General features: G+C 37.1%; 1 protein-coding gene across 1 annotated transcript; it reads left to right on the top strand.

The window, feature by feature from the left end:
• The first annotated feature begins 2441 nt into the window (after positions 1-2441).
• On the top strand, positions 2442-16104 carry plekha3 (pleckstrin homology domain containing, family A (phosphoinositide binding specific) member 3). The gene is made up of 8 exons (XM_034682760.1): positions 2442-2808; positions 5665-5781; positions 5867-6016; positions 6276-6397; positions 6833-6937; positions 8970-9013; positions 10135-10229; positions 11411-16104. The coding sequence occupies exons 1-8, from the start codon at positions 2769-2771 to the stop codon at positions 11521-11523; spliced, it is 786 nt and encodes a 261-aa protein (XP_034538651.1). The 5' UTR covers positions 2442-2768; the 3' UTR covers positions 11524-16104.

Raw genomic sequence — 16104 nt, 5'->3', positions numbered from 1 at the left:
TGACAGAGAGCTCCATCTGATTATTTTGATCTATATTTTCTATTTGGTTATTTCTGTGTTGGTTTGTCCTTACCCTGAAATAAAATTCACCCAGAAATAATTCAGTTCATTCATTTTAAAAACATTTATCATCATCATAGTCCTTAGTTTCTATTTTGTAGCATTTTTCCTTTTAGTTCATGAATTTAACTTTGAAGAAAAAAAGCAGAACAGTAAATCAGGTTTTTTTCCCCCCTTAAAAAAACATGTAGCTATTTACTACTTAGCTGTGGATAGGCTGTAAGCCCTGCATTATTTATTTTATTATTTTTTAAGTAAAAGTGTTTGCATCAAATTTATTACACCCAAGTAAAAAAACATACAAGTTAATTTGATCATTATTCGGAGGTTCTGTTGACCTATACCTTGGAGAAATGGCGAATTAATTCATATAAGGAAAATCATGTGTTGATCATTAATAGGTATGATTTGATCTGAGATATTCAGCTTCAATTGAGTGATACACCTGTCAACCCATCTTATGCATGTTGGCACAATACATTGATCTCAGAAAGACAATGTGTTTGTGTTAAATGTTAGAAAGCTTAATTTGTCTATTTTTTCCCCTGTTTTTGAAATTGTATCAATTTAACCAATATTTAGAACCAATTGTACCTTGCCTGCTTCTACATCAGGGGTTCTCAAAGTGAGGGTTGGGACCCCCTGGGGGATCGCCAGACACTAATTTTTTTTTTTTTTTTTTTTTTAAGTAATCTAAAATTTCGTATATTGCAATTACTGTAAATACATTTTTAAAAAGTAATTCATTTAGAAATAAAATCAATATACATATGTTTTTTCTGCCTTTCTTTAGATGACTCCTAAGTTTAGGGTTAGTTTACAGTTAATTAAGAAAAGCATCAGTAGCAGTAGGTTAATTCATAACAGCACAGGAAACACAGCCACATGTACATCAGGTAGACTACTTATCTGTAGACCAGCTAAAGTATGAAGCTACATCACTTAGAGCAGGGGTTCCCAAAGTGTGGGTCGGGACCTCCTTGAGGTTCGCGAGACACAAATTGGGGGTCGTGAAATGTCTTCCAGAATGTTTTTTTTTTTTTTAGAGTTATCTAAAAATAGTACATTTTACCCATTATAGTAAAAATATGGACAAAAACAGTAGCTAAACCTGAAATAAAGCCTTGAAAACAGAAAATGTAATGAGTTTTCTGCCTTTCTTTTTGCCAGATGACTCCTAAGTTTAGGGTTAGTGAACAGTTAATTATCAAAAGCATCAGTAGCAGCAGGTTCATTCATAACAGCACAGGTAACACAGACACATGCTCATATGGGTATAGGCTCATTTTCTGCAGACCAGCTAAATGAAGCCACATTAAATCCCTTTGAGGGACAGTGGGGGGCTGAAAAGTTTGGGAACCAGGGTCCCAAACTTTTCAGCCCGCGACCCCTGATATATAAGTGCCAAAGATTTGCAGCCCCCAAAATATAGGTGCCAAAGACTCGCAGCCCCCAAAACATAGGTGCCAAAGACTCGCAGCCCCCAAAATATAGGTGCCAAAGACTCGCAGCCCCCAAAACATAGGTGCCAAAGACTCGCAGCCCCCAAAATATAGGTGCCAAAGACTCGCAGCCCCCAAAATATAGGTGTCAAAGACTCGCAGCCCCCAAAATATAGGTGTCAAAGACTCGCAGCCCCCAAAACATTGGTGCCAAAGACTCGCAGCCCCCAAAATATAGGTGCAAAAGACTTGCAGCCCCCAAAACATAGGTGCCAAAGATGCGCAGCCCCCAAAATATAGGTGCCAAAGACTCGCAGCCCCCAAAATATTGGTGCCAAAGACTCGCAGCCCCCAAAACATAGGTGCCAAAGACTCGCAGCCCCCAAATTATAGGTGTCAAAGACTCGCAGCCCCCAAAATATAGGTGTGAAAGACTTGCAGCCCCCAAAACATAGGTGCCAAAGACTCGCAGCCCCCAAAATATAGGTGCAAAAGACTTGCAGCCCCCAAAACATAGGTGCCAAAGATGCGCAGCCCCCAAAATATAGGTGCCAAAGACTCGCAGCCCCCAAAACATAGGTGCCAAAGATGCGCAGCCCCCAAAATATAGGTGCCAAAGACTTCCAACCCCCACTGTTCCTCAAAATTATTTAATGTGGCTTCATTTAGCTGGTCTGCAGAAAATTTGCCTACCTATATGAGCACATGGCTGTGTTTCCTGTGCCTTTATGAATTAACCTGCTGCTACTGATACTTTTGAATGTTCACTAACCCTAAAGTGTCATCTGGCAAAAAGAAAGGCAGACCACTCATTACATTTTCTATTTTCTACATTCTGGTAGACATCTCACGACCCCTAATTTAGTAACCCCTGTAAATTTACATGATAGCAGTCTGAGCATCACTTTGTTTATATTCTCCTTGTAAAATGGCCCCAGCGGGATTCCGTAGCCGCGAAGCCTCTGTTTTGTTGACATTTTTTCTCCATCAGCTGACTGCCATAAGTTAGCTGACCGGTTTATTGGCAGCTCAACACAAACAAACCCTGTACATGTCATTATTCTTTTTAGCGCTGCCTTCGGGCCACACACAGTCTATTTTTAGACCTTCAGCAGCTCTTGATAAGGTTTATTTTCTAACCAGCCGTCACTGGAGAGAGAGAGCTGAACTGACCTCACAGCCAATGTTTGCTAGCTCGTAGCCTGCACAGCTAACTTCAGCGAATAGTAAGCTAACACGCCGAATAAGCTGATGTAAGGTGAAACCATGGAGGGGATTCTGTATAAATGGACGAATTACATGACAGGTGAGTCGTGTGTCAATCGGTCTGACTGTCTAACAGCTGATTAAGCTAACTGACCAGCCGAAGACACTCTCTTATTAATACATTATATTGTTTTAGTTAGCTAACAGGGATGATTGTAAGACATCTTCTACTACATGTCAGATGTAAACGCAACTATAAGCTAATATTAGGAGAAGAAGGATGATACTTAATGTGCTCACCGTACGGGTGCTGCAGCTGAATAGTTACTGTGTTCATTCTGTCTATTTACTTGGTCACAGTTTAGTCCTTATCAGTTCTGTCAGTCATTACCAGAAGCTCAACTATGCTATCAACATTGGACAGGTGCAGCATCCTTTCACAAATGTTTGTTTCAAATTATATTTAACATGCTATTTGCTATTATAATTATACAGTGTGTTCTTTAACAATTTAGATTAGATTAGGTTTATTTTGGTCTGCATCAACAACCACTAGATAGATAGATAGATAAATAGATAGACAGATGGATAGATCTTTATTTGTCCTTCATAATGATATTTGTTGTCACCGTCTGTACAAAAAATACATATAAAACACAAATAAACAATTAACATCCAGCCAGCCTCACAACAATGGTGCACATCATCCCACATATAAACACACCGGACACATTACATGGGCATTGTATGTTTATATATTTTGTTAGTCAATACTTCCCTCCACAACATAGGAGCCATGTAAAAAACACAAATAATAGCAAAAACAAAACAATCACATATACACACACACACATATCAATATGCACATGTATACGTACACATACACATGCATACACAAGTAAATTCATGCATACATATGAACATGCATACACATCCACATATGTTTTAGTCAATCACATGCTGACCAAAAAAGGTGTAGGCTGAAGCCAAGGCTTATCCTGCCTACCCTTTGAGATATCTTATAGGCAATCTTGTGCAAGTAATTATGTTATTTTTTTAAACATTTCATTCAGAAACAAACTTACAAAAAATAATCTCAAAACATTTCAATCTCAACAAGCAGCAATTCAGAAATCTTAGTGAAATCTAATTTGGATTAACAGTTTATACTTATTTATTTATCTGTTTATTTTTAAGCATTTTTTAAACACACAAAGCGAGTTACACATCTCTAATTCCTCATCACAACTGTTCAGAAAGTTTACCCCTCTAACAGATACACACCTCCGTTTTGTATTTGTCCTTGTCTTTGTTTTTTAAAAAGACATGTTCCTCTTAAGTCATACCTGCTTTCTCTGATTTCAAACAACCTCTGAAGTAAATTATGTTTTGCTTTGTACATTACCTGACATTGACAGCACACAGACACAAATAGACAGCCACATTTTATATTGTAAAAAGGGAAAGGGATTGTAGTGGCATTTGACTTCAATGATGGCAGAGCAGCATCTGTAAATAATAGTGATACAGGACAAAATACACAGCGCGTATCACTCCCAGCATAAACAGTCATCTGTGAACGGGATGAGAGTCATGTGAACAGGCTGCTCTTTGAAAAATCCCCTAATTTTATTGTACAAGGAAGTACAGCAAAAGATAATAAATCATTCCTACTATAAAGTTAAACAGCTGTGATGAATGAAGACAAACTGCAACAAATGATACAAGTTTGAGTCACAAGATATAGTAGACTAAATAGGCCTAAAACTGCATAATGAATGAAAATATAAACCAAATTTAGAAAAAAATGCAGTTTTTGACTGTTAACATGTGAGAAGAAAGCATCACCATTAAGTAGTACTGTTGGACCACGTATATACTCTGGCTGTGTAAATTAAATATAATGATGATGATGTTGATGATGATGATGATGATGATGATGATGATGATGATGATGAAGATAAATATATTTGTAAACTGCAGACAACAAATTGTAATTTTCATGATTTATTGATTTCATTTGTTAGTTATTTTGTGAAAAATGTGATATGAAAATCTAGGTCCAAATTAATCAGTTTACATCTCATTCTTTACATATTATAAAAGTTCTTATTATTCACAGGAAATTTCAAGCAGCGTCTTATTGTTTGAAAATAATATTGATATAGTTATTAAAAGTTGTTATTTTTTCTTAATTGAATCAGTTTTTGTTGTTATTATTGTTTTATTTTTTTATCCAAAGCACTTGTCACTTTATTTTAAAATACACTAGGCTATAAAGTGTGTTAGCATAACATTTTCTTCTTGCGATGTGAAAGACACTTTTGTGGGGCAGCTGTGGCTCAGTGGTAGTGTCAGCTGTCTCTCAATTGGAAGGTCAGGGGTTCACCCTTAGGTTCTGCTGTCCACATGTGAATGGAATTAGTCAGAAAAACTGAAGGGCTCGACATAGTAGCCTCTGTCATCAGTGAATGAATGTGGTGTGAATGGGATTAATGTGACATGTAATGTAAAAGCCCTTTGAGTGGGCAGGAGACTAGAGAAAGCGTGCTTTGTGATGTGCTATAAATAACACAGTCCATTTTGTGGGAGAAATTGGAGAAAAAAGAAAATAACTCCTGATAACGCTCTGTTGAATTCTTTCTTTTCTGGATAATCATTGATGCATTTGTTTAGATTTTCAAGGCAAAACAAAGTATTCACATTTTAAAGCTGCAAAACTGTAATTCTAAGCTCACTTTTTGTGATTGATGGGACAATAATTGAAATATCTTAGTTTTGGATGGTAACTCAAGCAGTTTGTAGGTTGCACCTTTAGTAGAAAGCTGTGAGCATATTTAAATACATTTGTGATTAAAGGTAAAAAATTGTGACCATTTTGTTCTTTTGAACTTTAAAACTCCAACTAAAGACACGTACATGTTAGACAGATTCTGACTTTGTCCTCTGTCCTCAGGTTGGCAGCCACGCTGGTTTGTCTTAGAGAACGGGGTCATCTCATACTATGACTGTGAGGATGATGTAGGTAAAGGAAGCAAAGGATCCATCAAGATGTCTGTGTGTGATATTAAAGGTAAGAGCACTGTTCTAAATGCCTCACCTGTCATATTTGTGTGTTGTACTATAATTTTAAACAATTTTAAAATGGCATATTTCAGTTCATCCGACAGATCTAACTCGTCTGGAGTTGATAATCCCTGGTGAGCAGCATTTCTACGTACGAGCAGTGAACGCTGCGGAGAGACAGAGGTGGCTGGTGGCTTTAGGCTCGTCGAAAGCTGGAACACTGGACAGCCACAAACACAAAGGTACACAGTTTTAATTTTAATTTTTTTTGTCTGCTTTACACATACAGCCCATTGTACACAATCTGTATACAGCCCATGAATTGATAAAAACAAACATGGTGATTAACTCAGCATTATGTTAACAAGCAGATAGTCTTTTATTTAGAAAAATCAAAAATCTGCCTGGTGAGCATCTCACTAAAGAGTTGAGATTTATTTCAACATAATGTCAGACATTTTGTTAATGTTCATGTGTGTTTTTGTGTGCATGTGTCACCAGGTCCTGACTGTCTAAAGACAAAGATGTCTGAACTTCGTCTGTACTGTGACCTCCTCGTCCAACAGGTCCAAACAATCCAATCACAGCACACCGCAGAAACAGAGGCCCCGCCCACTTCGGAGGTATCTTATTTTCCCCAACAATATCATTTTGTCACAGTTTTTTAATCCTTTCACAAAGTTGTATACAACTTTGAGCTTGTTTTTTTGTAAATATTTTTTACAGTTGGGTCTGTACCATTGCTCGTCATTGTCAGCAACATAAGTAATTTCTTGGTTTTGAATTTGGCCTAGAGCTGGCTCAAAATATTGCATTTGGTGTTAAATCTGGCTCAAAATGTAACAAACTCTCTTGTCTCATGCTTCAACCTTTTAAAAAGTTCATTGAGAATTGGGCCATCATGTTTTTTTAAGCAGACAAGTGAACGTCTCTGACAACACAACCTCCTTTGATAAACTGCTGGAGATATGACATAATTATAGATAAAGACTCAATCAGATGATCTGCTGTGTGTTTGTGAAGCAGTTACAGATAAACATTATTCTCTGTATCTCCAGGCCTCTCTGCTCAGTGCAACCTGTGCAACTTTCATCAGGACTCTGGAGGAGTGTATGAGTCTGGCGAACCAAAGTTTGACCCCTGACCTCCGCCCTCCGGAAAGGGTAATAACACTTCTTCTTGCAAATTATATTGCAAAATATTCAGTCTGGTGAAGGGAAACATACACACCAACATTTTCTGATTGTAGAGCTGCAGGGATTAGATCATTAATTGATCAATTGAGTACAAGTAAACTAATTTCCATCTCTACTTTAGTAAATCAATAAATTAGGTATTTACCAATCAAACATTTAGCTTTTCAAATGTTTGAGCTTGCTGCTTTTCTTTCCCATTTCTCATAATTAACACACAGTTTTGGGGTTTTTGACTGTCTGATGGTTAAAAGAAAGAAACCAAAGATGTTAATTGATCATTCAGAGACCTGACGTTATTGCAGGCCTGACCTAGTATTGTAACAAAAAGTTACTTCTGCTTGAACCATTTCAGTCGAGTGAACTGCACTTCACGGTTCTACGCCAAAATCATTTTCAAGTTTTGGAATTTAACCAAATACATTTAATCCAGTACTGTTCTTCTTTATGAGGTCCAGAATATACGAATGGTGGAGTTCAGTAATGTACTTCCTTTCTGCTGCATTTAATATCTAAAGTTAGCTCCACTATCATCAGTATCAACTTTAGTGATACACTAATGAATGCCTCAGTAATTGAAATCAGTCATAAAAACTCCATCATCCATAATGAGTCCTTTTTTGTGGAACGTGAGGTAAATGGTAAATGGAATTGTACTTATATAGTGCTTTTCTAGTCTTTCTGACCACTCTGAGGTATGTCTTAGTGCTTACATATAGCATATAACAGTACCTTCAATTTCTTAATCCTCCTGTTATGTTCGTTTCTCTGGAGCAGCAATAATATTCCTGGGTCAATTTGAGCCGGGGCATATTCAATTATCCAAAAGTGTCAGAACCCCAAAAAATCCCAATACACATTTTTTTAAATCAAATTTTTAACTCCATTACTAACCATTTAAATCAAGATTTAGTCAATTGGTGTTCTTTAATTCTCACAGATCATGGTTCAATGAGGATAACTCACTCGTTTTTCATTTAAATTAATTGGAAAGCCCTAAATATAAATACAATAGTTTTACATGACATCATGACATTTTTTTTTATGAAGTGATGTTGATAAATTAACACGACACCTCCTCTGTCACAAGCTGCCCAGATTTTTATGCTGCATTTAGCTGGTTTGGAAGGCAAATATTGCCTAAAATAGACTTTTAAAGGGTCAATTTGACCCGCAACATAAAAGGTGGGTTAAAGAATTTTCAATGTGTGACTTACAATGTGGTGCTGATACTTTGAGTAGCTGGTTTGCAAAACGTCTGACGACGCTGTTAGGTTCATAATACACATCAAAATTAAAAATGGTCTGATATATTCTAACAAAAGGCAGTAATATATTTAGGATTGCTGCATCTACATTTCCTTTCCTTTGTTCCTGGTGGTGACTACACACAGCTATTCATCGTATGAAAAAAAATCTCCTCACAGATCTAAAAATATCCTGAGTTATTCAATCTCAGTAAACACAGAGCTTTAATTTGGCTCCAGCGACATTAGAGTTTTATTGTTATTACTTTCTATTAGTTTTCTCATACTGCTCTGCACATTATGTTACGCTCTGATTACCATCAATCACCTGACGCCTGCAGGCTGAGACGGGGATGGGGAACTCTGCATGAAAACAATCCCAACAATCCCAATACCAAATCAAATTAACCAGATGTGCATTGTATAATGATACGAGGAAATAAATCAGACGTCTGTGAATGACTTGAAGTGGAAATGACATTGTGCTCTCCTTGTGAAGTGGCAGACACAAAGTCATTTTGTGCTAACAAATGTTATTGAATCATCATGCAGATATTAGTGACAAATGATCTGTTTGTAACATTTTGACCTTCTTTCTTTCAGAGCAATTTTTTTCACAGAGCATATACATGCAAACACTTAGTCAGAAAGGTGCAGGACTTTAGACATTTAAATATATTGTCACATTAACACCTTTGTTGTGTCCCTCTGTTGTTTTCACACACACATACACACACACACACACACACACACAGATGAAGAGGTCAATCAGTCACCCTGGAACGTACAGCTTTGACAGGTGAGCCTTCCTGTGAGTCAGTGTTATATGTGTCCAAGCCCATGTGAAGCAGTTTGAGTTGTTGTGTTTGAAATGTGCAATGCAAATAATTGCCTGCCTGCCTCATAACAGTGTGCTGCCACTGCTTATTAGCAGTAATAACTTTATTGTGTGGCAGAGAGGTAGCCCATAGTGCCCGACAAAACAAGACAAACAATCTAAGGCGCCTGCAAAAAATCTAATCAAGCAAATAAAAACAGAATAACAGATTAAGAGTAACCAACCGTACTTTAAGTAAAACAGCTATTTATTAACAACATTTTTATATATCTTTTTTATATAAACAAGAGTAAATAAAACAGAAGGACCACCCTAAAGTTAGAGCCAGATTAAATTAATATATATCTGCATTATAGTACTTCTGTTCAACCTGATTAATTTTGTCTTCAGATCAGCTTCCAACTGACATTTTCTCCATTTAAAAAGTCCAAATTTTATACCTGCTGATGTGATGCATGGCTAATAGTAGTAATAAGTAGTAGCAGTATTCATTAAGGACACCAGGTGGCAGCATTGCTAACTCTTAAACACATTTGACTTCACTGAATTATTCGATGAGCCTCAACAAATGGGATCACATTTGACAACATGAATAGGTTAAATTGTCCTTTACTATTTTAAAACAATTTTAATGGTATGAATGAGGGATTGGATTTACTGTGCAACTCTTTGTAATTAATTTTCTATGATGTGAAGGGAGCAATCTCTCACTACTGACCTTTAAATATTTTTTTATCTGAAATTTGGAACAATGGGTCAATCTGTTGATGATCCAAAAGACAATCTACAGCATATCAATTAAAACAGGGGCTACCTATTTTATTCAGAACTAATTATAAAAAGAATTGTAATATACAAAGGCGTATGTGTGGCCATGTGTATAATGTATTATATAAACAGGAAGATGCAAATTAATATTTAAATTTGTATAAAAATCAAAACATTTTTTCCAATAATCAACTGTATTTGGAAACTAGCCTCTCTTTCCGAAGGTAGAAATAAACCTTTTGATGGGATAAATATTCAAAGAAGCAGCAGAAAGACTGACTCAAATGTCAACACATTTATTTTCCCCTCCACAGGTCAGGTGTGCTCAAAGAGTACTTGAGCACAGGTCAGAGGTCAACTCAGCGCAGGAACCGAACGTGCTCCGACAGCTCTGTGTATGATTCTGAACGTAAGACATGCTGAATTTGACTTTTTTATGAAAAATACAAGGGTACATGGAATCATAATCACAGTAACATGAGGGTTGAGTAAAAGACCAATGACCCTGAGCTAGCGTTTTTCTCATGTTTGCTGAAAGAACACTGTATGGGTTATTATATAAATTAGTACCACATTAGTTCAGGAACTTTACAGTTACAGTCATATATAGTTCCTTTGTAAGACATTATAGGAGACTACTGCTGAAATTACTTAAGTGTTATATGTAAAAAAATTTCAAAAAAAAAAGGGAGTGGAAAAGTGCTTTAGTATTGATAGATACATGACTGACTAACACGTCAGTCATGTATGTATCAATGGGAGAATAACTGATTTTGTTTTTGAGAATTTCTATCTGAAAACTTTCTACAAATCATGAATGTTAAAAGATTCCACTGATAAATTAGTGCAACAATTGTATCTTTTATTATTCAGAAAACTATTTACTGTGTATCTAGATGAGCTTTTGTTCTAGGATGAAATCCAAAATTAAGCGATTACAGGCATTTCAGCAAATTTTGGATGAATTAAACAACCTTAATTTTTTGTAGCCAGTGTTTTGTCAGTTTCATCAGCTTCCATCATGATTCCATCTTGGACACGTGGTCCCTTTAAATAATATTTTGAAACATGTAATTTATGCTGATTAAATGATCCTGATATAACAGAAAGATTTTTGCTTTTTAAATGTGTTTAAAATCTACATGAACTAAGTATAAGTAACCCAAAACCATGCTTAGGTTTTTAATTTTATGATACTACATTTTTCTGATTGCCTGTCTTTCCTCTGGGTCAATATTTGATAAATAAAATATCAGATAGGTCTGCAAAATATGTCTTGTAATAGTGTTCACTACCCAGCAGTATTTATAGTTAATTTAAGCTCAGTCTTAGATGTAAATATTAAAAGATGCTTATGCTTAATAAATCAGTAAGAAAACACTCTGTTAGTATGCAGTGTATTTTTACTTTAGATACTCTGAGTACCTTATGCTGATGATACCTTGAGTCAAGATTGCAGCACTTTTTTTAACTTTGTAATGTCACACCCCAGCATCCTACCTTCACTTCTTCTCCTTTACCTGTATGATGCATCCTGAGTAACATAAACTAACTTGTGAAACTCAATATGTGGGTGTGTGTGTGTTCCAGGTGTGCTCCCCGGGCTCAATGGGGACTCGTCCTCCATCCCTGAAGAGAGAGGAGGGAGCAGTGTGAGCCCAAAGACCACCCCCACTGACACAGACACTGACCTGTCTATCTGAAGACTCTACGTCCATCCCAACCTGCTGGACTCACACAGAACATCTCAAAGATGGATATCGGACAGGGACTGCATACGGTCGAGATATTGATGATATCTTCATGAAACTGGGGATGAGTTCCATATTTGACCTCGTTCAGGACCGTCCATTCATGTGCTTTTTCTCTAAAGTCATCGGACTGCCAAATGTGCACTTTGGAGTCATAATTATTGTTCCTTTAGTCTCAACACACTGGAGAGAGAGAGAAAGAGAGAGAGTGAGAAGACTGCAGTAAAGATAGATCTGTCAGCTTGGAAACTGTGAGTGTAAAATTTATGACACTTCAACCAACTGAGAGGACAAGATGCATTTGTGTCATCTTCCTTGTTACCAGGAGGCCACATTCCCACTATGGACATAATCCAGGAGACAAAATGAGACTGGCTTTCTCAGTGGCAACTAAATGAGGACTGTGTTTGCAGTAGGCAGCTCCATGGTGCAGTATGTATATGAGTAACTGTGAATCTTTTGGACTGTTTGGATGTTGGGGTTGATTGTTCACTGCTTTTATCTGACCTGAAAGTGAGAACATTTTAATTGTGGATGTTTTCGAAGTCAAAGAAATCCTTTAACTTTAAAGGAAAAGTATCTTCTCACAGTATTTTCTGCCTTTTCCACTCAGTCAGAATCTTTTTTTCTGTTCTTTAACTTGCCAAGCATCAGCCACATTCTTCTGTCATGCCTCTGTAGTTGTGCTTACCTGCTAAAAGCCTCTGGCTTCTGTCTTAGGGCTCAGCAGCGAGGTTTGATGGTGCAGAGTGTAGCTCAGGATGAAACAGGACTAGTACTGATCACCTGAGGCCAGTTTTCTCACACACAAACAGGGAGCTGAGGAGTTTGGGTTTTGAGATGCCAAAGATTGCACGAATGTAATGATGTACATTAAATGTGCCATCTGTCTTGTTCCAGCAAAGTTTCTTCCCAACAGTCCAGCTGGTCATGCTTGTCCTCGCGTCAGTTTTACCTGCGGCTCTTTGCTTGAGGAGTTTGCACCTTCTCCTTGTGATTGTTCTGCCGGCTTGTTTAGCTTCTTGCACTTAAAAAGAAAAGACTCAGATCAGGTGATTTGAGTCCCAGAGACCAGACAGCTCCAGGCAGCCTATCCATTTGTTTTTTTTGACATAGCGAGATTTTCTATGGATTGACTTAAGAAATTCTGCAAGGAAAACAAACTTGAAATGAATGTGTGCAGATCAAGCCTAATTTGGAGGTTGTTTGAAATGTTACTGCAACCTGATTTCTACAGATACATCTCGATCTTCGTTCTCTAGAAGCTCAAACAGAATTTCTAAGAGTCTTTCAGGTTACTAACAACACATACAAGATGTCCAGCCATAGCTAAGGACATTCCATGCTGCAGCTACCATATAAGTAACAGTTCTGGACCATGACTTAATAATACTAATGAATGCCAACAGCGTTACAACAGCATCTGCTGCAGACAGGTTGGTGGAATCTGGACACACAAATCCAATCTAATCAATTACAAGTAACAGTGCAAACTGTTTGTCTTCAACATCTGATTTATCAGAGAAAATCAGATGTGCCTGCACTCCAGGAAAAGTCAGAGTTGTAGAAAGGTGTGAATGTTTGTGAGTTACTGCCTTTGAATGTTTGTATTTCTTGAGCTTTTTTGTAACTATTCCCAGCCAAACATGAAGTTCAAAAGACTTAAATACAGTGGCCTTGAGGGCTCAACACACAGCAAACACGGATAGCCAAAACACAAACAAAAGTTGAGTATCACATTCATGCATTTTTTTTATGTATGCTGCATTTGTGTTTATTTAATATGCATGTTTCCTTTGATTGATGATGTTCTCCGTTTGCACATGCTCTCTGTAGTTTCAGTGTGTGGAGATCTCAGGGCCACAATGACAAAGTGGACAGATGAGGTTTGAAGTGGAAATGTGGGTTCAGATGATGCCTTTTGCACACATGGCTGTGAGTACATTTGTTGTATGCATCTTCTGCGCTGCCAAAGCAAACAACTTAACCTTTTAGTGCTATTTCTTAAACTTCCTTCACTGTTACGTAGCCTCTGAGGTGAAATCATTAGCATTATCTGCTAATTTAAAGACATGGGATAATGTTATTTTTCAAAGGTTGTTATTCGACAAATCAAGCTTCTGGTAAAAGGGGGGACCAAGTGGAGAGAGACAATGAGCCCTTTTATGGTTTTATTGATTAGCTAGCTACATAATTCAGATGTTATTATCACAATCATAGCTACACATCTACCTTAAGGAAGTATTTAACTTGCAGTAACATTTGCCAATCACAAGCTAAGGGTTAGCCAGCTAGCTGTAACTTAATTGTGCTCTATGGGTCTTGTATTAGTTAAATCTTAATGTTGTCCATGTCTGTCATGTAATTTTTTAATGCCTAGCTAGCCAAGAAACAGGTGACTCTGGATGCATGAGCTTACATTATCCAGTCCACAGGTGATTTTTACTCCTTTAGCTAGCTAGCCATTTTTTAGCTAGAAAGTTCTCTTAAGCCAATAAAATCAAATGAATGACCCTTACCATATGTCCAGCCAGAGGTGACATTGGTATCTTGTCCACAACAGTTTTACTAGACAAAGATTATTGTGCTTTGGGTTGAACTTTGTGTGTGTGTGTGTGTGTGTGTGTGTGTGTGTGTGTGTGTGTGTGTGTGTGTGTGTGTGTGTGTGTTTGCCTGCCTGCCTGCCTGCCTGCCTGCCTGCCTGCCTGCCTGCCTGTCTGCCCACTGTTGTCGCGCTCAGACCCCATTTTTTAAGCATCAACATTAGCTAGCGGTGCACAATGTTGGTGCTGACTCAACATAAAACATGTAACTCTTTACACTGTAGTTTTGTGCCATGCTTTGCCATTTGGGCATGTGCCAAAGACGTCATGAACACAAAGTCAATATTCCTGAATACGTGTGAAAGATGTCATCTGAACATGAAGTAAACAAGCTTCTCATTCCGGGAAGCAGATTACGTGTTGTGGTTGAAGACGAGACAGTACGCATGACGACATCGATTTTGATCATTTTTTGTATAGACAGGGATGTACTTTGGTGTGCTTCAGAAGAAAAAACATCCACCTGTAGGAACAACAATTGAAGAGGAACATTCACTCCTTCTCAAAAACACACATTCACCCAAAAGACCCTTTTATTTGAACCTGTGTCATCAAATTAGTGAATCACAGTTGCTGTTTCTTTAACTTCTTAAAAGGAAGCAGATTTTTTAAATGTTAAATTTCTCTACTTTTCAAGTATTTTCACATTCAGACAGTTATAATACAACATTAATGAAGTATACTGCACCAAACACATTTGGAAACCCTTCCCCAACAGAAAGTGTACGTGTGGTTGATTTGCACTTTAGCGTGACTTTTAAATGTTGTTTTTGTTGGTACTCTGAATTAAAGGAAACAGTGATAAAGGTACTGTGGCCAATAACAGAAGTGATGATTGTAAAACTGATGTTAAGAAAAAAAATGTTTTAAGTCAGTGTCTTATTTTTTTATAGGATGTTCTGTAACAGCCTTATGTGTAACAGTGAGAGTATGTAAACGCACAAAACTTCTTATTCTTGTATTTCTTTAATCAAAATGTGTGTTCAGGATTTGTTGAAAACACTCTGACACTGTTTGAAATTTTTTCCTTTCACTTTTTGTTAATACTGTGGCAAAATGTTTCTCCAGAGGCTGCTGGTCACTGTCAGGACAACAACAAAGAGTTCAGTCTGTAATCACACTTTATTTCCACTTTCGTGTCAGCTCAATGTTCGGCTTCTTCTGTCGAATAACTTGTGATTGTGTTCTCACGTTAAACAGCATAGCAGTGCTTTAATTATCCTTTAAATAACACATGTCATGTTCAGACTTGTTAATTGGATGAAGTGGATTGATTGGTCAAAAACAAATACACTGGTAAACAAAAATTTGAAATACTGTAACATACACATTCTTTTTCAGCATATTTTTGTCATAAAATGCAAATTTTTAAATGTGTGAATGTATTGGCCTTCAACGTTTATTTTGGTGAATACTTGCTTTGTTGCTGATAAATTATTTAAACATTGAAACCACACTAGTATTTCAGAAACTAAACCATAATCTACATCAAATAATCTGTATAGATTTTGCAGAGATTAACAAAACAACAAGCAAACGGTTGAGTTTGGGGGTACTGGTAGTGAGATTTTGAAACCTGTGCACATGGTTTGGCTAGTTCTCTCCCTGTTCCTGACATGTATGCTAGGCTAAGCTAAAAAACGGACTCTATAACTCCATATTTAAAGTTTGGACGTGAGAGTCAAAAGCAGAACTACTCATCCTAGAAGGTTTAAGTCTACTTTATATCGTGGAGCAGGAAAGACAGCTGAACTAAGCTGCTGGTTTATGACTGAATTATATTTTCTTCAATAAAGTTTTTTTGATTGACAGCCAGTTCAGTTTTGGACAAACTGGCGCAGAGATTTTTCATGCCTTAAGTGTCTCTGCACAGTAACATGTGGCTGTATCTGACTTTTTCATGTCTAAATAAAACATATTTTAAACTGAA

The sequence above is a fragment of the Notolabrus celidotus genome, chromosome 4 (assembly GCF_009762535.1).
Source record: "Notolabrus celidotus isolate fNotCel1 chromosome 4, fNotCel1.pri, whole genome shotgun sequence".
NCBI classification, from domain to species: Eukaryota; Metazoa; Chordata; class Actinopteri; order Labriformes; family Labridae; genus Notolabrus; species Notolabrus celidotus.
This window is presented reverse-complemented; position numbering and strand designations above follow the sequence as displayed.